The following is a 7,414-nucleotide window of genomic DNA, read 5'->3' as shown; positions in this document are numbered from 1 at the left end:
ATTTAAACAGTGGTGATATTTAATTCTGCTGCTATATCCATTTATTAGATACTATTACAGTCCACTGTTTTTACAAATAATTAGATAACCAGTTATCCGATTGTGACAGAAGTTGGTTTGAATAGCTTTTTGGATAGCATTGAGAGTAGCATATTTAAGACTAGGCAAGGATGACCAAAGTTGGCCCTTCCACTCTTGGTCTTTGGTACTAGTGTCTTTCTTATTTACACAATGTTTAGCATTTTCAGAGCGTTAATACCAAAAAATCGGTATAGCTTTACAGGGATGATGTGAATGTTTACATTTAGAACCAGTACTAAATAACACTATGTAACACAACTTTTGTTCCTGGGTAGTAAGTGTTATTTCCTAATTGCTTATGCCTCAAAAGTATAGAAAATGGCTATTGTTTCCCACAAACTTTGCTTTTGTGACCAGGGCAGTGATATTTCAAAATATCACTATTTCCAATGGGAAAACGGGCAAATGTGTGTCTTTTCGTTCACATAAAGTCAGAAAAAAACAACATATGAATCCAAATTAATACAGTACAATTATAATACAGTATAACTGTAAATCGTAAATCTCGAAAAACTACTCACTTCTAAATCTTTTGTAGTCATTTTTGTATTACTTTAGTATAAATACATGTTAATTTGGATTCATATGTTGTTTTTTTCTAACTTTATGTGAACGAAAAGACACACATTTGCCCGTTTTCCCATTGGAAATAGTGATATTTTGAAATATCACTGTCCTGGTCACAAAAGCAAAGTTAATAGCCATTTTCTATACTTTTGAGACATAAGCAATTAGGAAATAACACTTACTACCCAGGAACAAAAAAAAAAAAAATGTTACACAGTGTAATTTAACCTAATTAAGTACACAATTAACAAGCTTGTGATAAACACCATTTAGTATTTATCCAACCCGGATTGGAGCTAATTAAAATCACAGTATAATCTGAATTGTAAAATACTTACCAAGTAGTGGCTTAAGGGTTGGCATATCTAATCAAATATAAGAATCATACTCTAAAGGTGAAAATAGTACAGTTAAAAAAGGAACTAAATGGGGACTCCAATGCACTCCAATCCAGTAACAGTAACATCTATAGAAAACTATTATACTTAATGTTATCCAATTAATCATGTTTATCATTAGCAGCATCTCAGTTTAAGAAAATGAAAAGGCAGTGTTAGATTAAATGCAGACTACAGGGTTAAGCACATGGTTTTAATTACTTTCAGAAGTGCTGCTGGTAATACTATTCCACAGGCTACATAATCCAGCCGTCTGGGAACACCAGCAGCAGTGACGATGAAGGAAAAGAAAACGTTTGTTGAGCCATGTTTTCCAGTGACAGGAAGTTGTTTGAATTCCAAAAATCACATGTCTTTCCGGAACAGCACTGAAGATGTAATAAGACACTCTTGTAAACCAGAGATTTTTTTCTTCAGAATTTTAATGGGTAGGCATGCAACATTAAGTGCAGAAACATACCTTAAATTTAAGATAAGAAGTATCTATTTTAAAAACAAAAAAGTATAAATGTATAAAGTGATGGTACCAAGTTTATGGAAACCCAAATAAACATGGTTTATCCATTTTGGTTGTTAAAAGAAACACATTCAAGACAAACATTTAATGTGGTCTGCATGCTAGTTGATTTGGTAACTAAAAAAATACTGTTTACCAGGACAAATGTTAAGCCTGTCAAAGCAAAACCTAACCTACTGTCTCAGACACAAATATAGGCACCCTATGCTTATTAGATTAATTAAGCGCCACTGTCCTCAGGGCAGGCTACTTTGAAATTTTTTGGAGCTTTTTTAACTGGCATCTGTTATTTTAACATTCTCTTTAACTATTTTGTTAACCACAAAAGTTAAGTCTAAATGTAACTGTTTATTCTGAAAATATAGCCCTTCAGATGCTTTTGTGATGTCTCAATATAAAATAAGAAACTGAAGCTTACAAATGATCAATTTCTTGGTATTTTCCTCCCCACAGTGATGGTAAATCTCAATCTTTACCCCCATAGCATGACTGAACAACCTCCATGTTTAACTGTAGGTACAAGGTATTCTTCATTAAAGGCTTTCCATTTTTTTTCTCCAAACATACTGTGGACCATTTTTTGGTCTTATTAGACTGGAGAATTTTGTTGAAGAATGCTTCAGATTCCTGTTCATATTTTCTTTCTTGTTTTATGAATTGAAAAGTGGTTTGCAGCTATGTCTACGTGCATGCAACCTTTCTGTGTTCAGGTACCTTGATATATTTATTCCGTGCACTATTATGCCTGATGCTTTTCACGAGGTGGGATAGAGGACAAACTACGGTTTCTCTGGCTTATTGAGACGTCCAGTTGAGAAAGGTCAGACTCGTCTGATGCTCCGAGGCCACATGGAGAGCATCACGATCTATGCAGGGAGAACAAAAGTTCTGGACAAGAGAATAAAGAAATAAACACATAGAGGGTCAGGGATCTCTCCCCCCGCCAGCTGTAAGAGCCACCTTCGATAAGTTGAGTCAATGACTAGCTCTAAAGTTGGGAGCAAGCTTTGCTTTCTGAAGGGGGAGACTGACACAGTGCAAATTAATAGCTTTATGACTAAATGGATAAAGAGCAAACCTGAAATTAAATATATTTGCACATTCCTGTTGTAATTCATAATGAAAGCTATCCCTTTCTTTTACAGGTATGGTAATAACACTAAAAGCTACACTGTAAGAGTTGGAGACTATCATACACTAGTGTCAGAGGAATATGAAGAAGAATATGGGATCCAGCAGATTGTCCTTCACAGCAACTACAGGCCTGACCGCAGTGATTATGACCTGGCCTTAGTGCAACTGGTGGGGAAGGATAGATACTGTGCAAAATTCAGCAGCCACGTCGTGCCAGCTTGCTTACCTCTTCGGAAAGAGAAAGTGCTCAAGGTTGCGTCAAACTGTTACATTACTGGATGGGGAGACACTGGTATGAGGTCTATTAAATATAGTCATCATTAGAATACCAAATATAAGAACAGAGAAGGTGTACTGTTGTGGCTAACTTGTGGAAAGTAACAGAAAAATAATCATATGCACAAAAAAGTCTTCAGCATCTATCTGGAGTTATTACGTTTTTTAAATAGTTCAGTGGATCTGCAATGAGGAATGACTCAGCAGTCCAAACCAAGTAACAGTCCACTGGGAACAGGGCTGCATGCTGAGCAGATTTACAGCACTGGGCTTGTACTTCATTACAGAGATGGTACAGTATGGACAGGCTTCCACAAGCCCTACTGACTTTCTGTTTGTGGGTGTCCATTCTTGTAAATAATCATAACTGCTTTTGGGGTAGTTTAGAGGCTGTAGTCTATGGCCAATTATAACAAAAAGCTAAATGAACTAATTAATAAATTGATAATGCATTGGTTCTAATTGAACCTCCCTCCTCTTAAAATGTTGACTTCAACATCAAATCACACATGTTGATTAGTGTGGACTTTATCACATTGGGAATGGTTAACTATAATCAAAGTTATGCACATCTCATTCGGACGCCATGGCAACAAATTAACTTTCTTCTTGGGAACCTGCAGAGTAAAAGCCAGGAAATTGAATTCTGTAATTTAGTAGCCAGGTGTGGACCTTTTCATGTTTCTGGATCAGCCTAATTACAGTGCAGAGTGTGGCAGATTGGCTGTTTGACCACCTGCCCTTTCATCACCTTTTAACAGGTGAAATTATCCACATTCCTTTTGTTTCAAAGAGCGTTTTATTGAAACAAGCGACTGCAATATAAATAACTGTCAAAGTTTGGATTGAAATGCTGTCTAAACACATAGAGGCTTAATTCTTATGCTTTTGTCATTGCATGCAATTGTATGAGGTTTTTCCATGCAGAATAAGATTTTGAACTCAAACAATACGTTACGCATGCACCAAGAAAGACATTAGTTCTGCTACCCATAGTGACAACAGAATATTATGAGGGTAACAGCTGAAATGTTGGGAACGGTTTAAATTTTACAGCTTTTCTGTTTCTCTTCTGCATTAAATAGATCACATAAAAACTATTTTGGAAGAAGATAGTTAACACTAAACTGCAACGTCTGTAATAACAGGCCTTGTTATGTATCTCCAAGCAAGACAAATCAATGCACAGGAAAGGCTGGATAAGTCACATAGAGGCATCACAGGAACTAGATAGGGATTCTGTCTCATACGTTATTACACTTGGCTATGGCATGTTGTTGGGTAGCAAATAAACTGTGTAGTAATTGCAATTTAGCCACAATAAATTGTGAAAAAATGTATTGGAACAGCAGTTAAATTAAAATGACAAATTGTAACTGCAATTTTTGATGGCTGTAATTGCACTGTAATCACCATTAACCATGCTATTAATTCAGTTATCCTTTTAAAGTGGCATTGAAATTAAACTAGTTATTTGCAGTGATGATCCACAGTAATTTTACAGCATTTACAGAACATGTATAAAATAGACGAATAGTAAGTAAGGCTACTGGATTGAGAAGTTGGCATGAGTTTCATCATTAGCCATGAATGAAAATATCTGCAAGGAATTCCCTGGGGTGGAATGACAGCCTGTTTAAAATGTGTCCATCTCAAGCAGGTAGGAAAAGCATTGTCATAGTATCCAAATTTCCTGCTGTAGCCAGGTTATGCCAGCCATATTAGCCCACCAAGCTCTGAATTACTTTGGGTTTGTGCTACCAAGTGGCACAGAAAAGGGGGCAGGGGTATATTCAGCTCACTTTGATTTCAGAGCTGGAATTGTTCCCTGCACTGGGATATTTAGCCACTGCCCAAGCTGCGGTGAATGTGATTCAGGTTTTTTTTTTCTTTCTTCTGCAGGAAGAGCTTATTCCAAAACCCTGCAGCAGGCGTCAATCCCTCTTCTTCCCAAGAGGCTTTGCGAGGAGCGGTACAGGAGCCAATTTACTGGGAGGATGCTGTGTGCCGGGAATGTGCAGGAGGGCATGAGGGTGGATAGTTGCCAGGGAGACAGCGGTGGCCCATTGGTGTGCGAGAGACCTGGGGGAAGCTGGGTGGTGTATGGTGTGACCTCATGGGGACACGGATGCAGGGTCCAGGACTCTCTTGGGGTCTACACAAAAGTATCTGCTTTTGTGCCCTGGATTAAACGAGTGATCGAACTGTGAAGGGCTTTGTCACAGGACCTGGAAATGCATGATGAGAAGCCTGAAGCCGGCTCCCAACAGGGACTTTAAAAATAATTTATGTGGCCCAGCTGGGCTCAAGTCTCTTCATTCTATTCCTTAAAATTGTAAAACAGCACTTCCCTGAGGGACCTTACTTGAATTTGGAAAAGGAATACAGATACTTCTCAATAGACAGTACATTGACATACTCAGCAAACATGTTCTACCTTTGCTAGTTTGCACCATTAAAAAAGTTGAACATTTGCACTACAAAGTAACAATTATCCTCTACTTGTGTCAAGGTAGGTGGAGCAAGACCACATGGAAGTAGGCTTGTGTAAAGACTGATTTAAGGTGCAAAAGAACTGGTATTGTAGTAACTGTTTTCAATGTATAGTTATTTGAGCTTTTCCAGTATTAACTGTAAAACTGATGATTTGGCACTAAAACTGGTTTAAAGATAAAGGGTCTAGTAAAGTAGTATGTAAAACTCCATTGAGGTGCCTATTCAGTTATTTAAGTGGCAGCAGTGTTTAGACATGCCACCATTTAGATCAATTAGGCAGACAAAACAGTGCACACCTGTGTGAGATGTAGGCGTTTGTGTTTGCTTTATTCCCAGACTACCTGTTATAGTTTGTGTTTGCTTTATTCCCAGACTACCTGTAATAGTTTGTGTTTGCTTTATTCCTAGAATACGTGTCCAAGAAGAATGTATGAGGTGTTGTACAGCAATACAAATGCAGACATTTTTCTTTTCACTTTTTCTTTAAAAAAACATAATTTTCCTTAAATAACCATGCAATTACTTAGCCGTTGTGCTTATTTGAATCAATTTAAGGAGAGGGACAAACAAATAAATACATTTCAAAGAATTCTCATGGAAAGGTTTAGGTCTAATTTAATTACTTAGTTTCTTTTTAGAACTAGTGAATTTTTAAAACGGGATCTCAAAAAGGTACTGACCTGTAGTCAAGGATCACACACAGTTAAGCTTGGATTTGTAATGTCCAGGTTCCCAGTCCTTAGCTTGCTCTTCCCAGCAACTCACCCTAAGGGGGAACACTTTATATGGTGCTTGCTGTGTCTGTGTGATATTTACCTAGCCATTTTAAACCTTGGTTCAGTTGTGAGTAACCAGACACTTTGGGGTAGGTGTACTAAAGTGTTACGCCTGTCGCAATAGTCGCAAACTACTTGCAAACAAGTCAGCAGTCTAGGGTGAAGTGTACTAAACAACTGCAATGCTAGTTGTGACTTTTTAGGGAATGCTTTGCGGCAGCAGTTTCTGTTTGCAGTTCATGAATATGTAATTATGGGTGTTCCTGTATAAATTTGCAAAAGGGGGGGGGGGGGGCCCCCCCCCATGTGTCGGGTGGGGGGCATTTATTTGCCCCACCCCCCGTTAAATTAAACATACATTTCCATGTCAGATTACGGTAGTCTTGTGTCAAGTTAAATTTTTCGTATAAAGGGGATATTTATTTCCTCGATTCGTGTGTTTGTAGTTACCTCGTCGTCGTGCACACTGTAGCATAATATAATAATAATAATAATAATAATAATAATAATAATAATAATAATAATAATAATAATAATAATAATAAATTCAACTCACTTAGTGCTTTTGAATGTACCTCGCAGCCACAGCCACAGCTACATCAAAGTCCTTTGTGCTTGTTGTTGCAGCTGCAATACGTAGACAGGCATTACCCAACAATTCTCAAGGCAATTCCTTGGGAATGTTTTGATTCATGTGGCTGAAGGCCTCGTTCGCAGCATTATGTCTCAGGGCTCAGTGTCAGTAAAATTTTTTTTACCATGGACACTGTTGTCCGTGTACGGATATGTTGCCGACCCCTGATAACAAGCAACCCCTGATGCAACACTAAGTTAAAGTAAATTATTGATTATCATGTGTAATTATCAGTTAACATGTATTGAAATGTGTTATTATATTTCCATGTTTTGGAAGCCTTTGATATTATCGATATCGAAAAACGTGCACAATGTCGCTATACAATTTTCATATCGTTGCCCACCTATATAATATATATATATATATATATATATATATATATATATATATATATATATATATATATATATATATATATATATATATATATATATAGGTAAAAAGAAGACAAAACAGATTGGATTGTACAGATGATGTTTGCTATCTATTTGAACAATGTCACACAACTTTCGCAATAGAGATCACGCTAACA

General features: G+C 37.1%; 1 protein-coding gene across 3 annotated transcripts in view; it reads left to right on the top strand.

The window, feature by feature from the left end:
• The window catches only part of prss12 (serine protease 12), a 26,643-nt gene extending 20,147 nt beyond the window's left edge, over positions 1 to 6,496 (top strand). For 2 of the 3 annotated variants that reach the window (XM_041220017.1, XM_041220007.1), the window contains exons 12-13: positions 2,709 to 2,989; positions 4,876 to 6,496. In XM_041220017.1, coding sequence (XP_041075951.1) covers positions 2,709 to 2,989; positions 4,876 to 5,183 — 589 coding nt within the window. In that variant the 3' untranslated portion in view covers positions 5,184 to 6,496. The remainder of the gene's footprint in view (positions 1 to 2,708; positions 2,990 to 4,875) is intronic. The other variant, XM_041220024.1, reaches the window with a different exon arrangement.
• Positions 6,497 to 7,414: the final 918 nt, after the last annotated feature.

Source organism: Polyodon spathula, chromosome 2 (genome assembly GCF_017654505.1).
Source record: "Polyodon spathula isolate WHYD16114869_AA chromosome 2, ASM1765450v1, whole genome shotgun sequence".
Classification (NCBI taxonomy): domain Eukaryota; kingdom Metazoa; phylum Chordata; class Actinopteri; order Acipenseriformes; family Polyodontidae; genus Polyodon; species Polyodon spathula.
The sequence above is the reverse complement of the archived record's forward strand: the minus strand, read 5'-3'. Positions and strand labels throughout refer to the sequence as shown.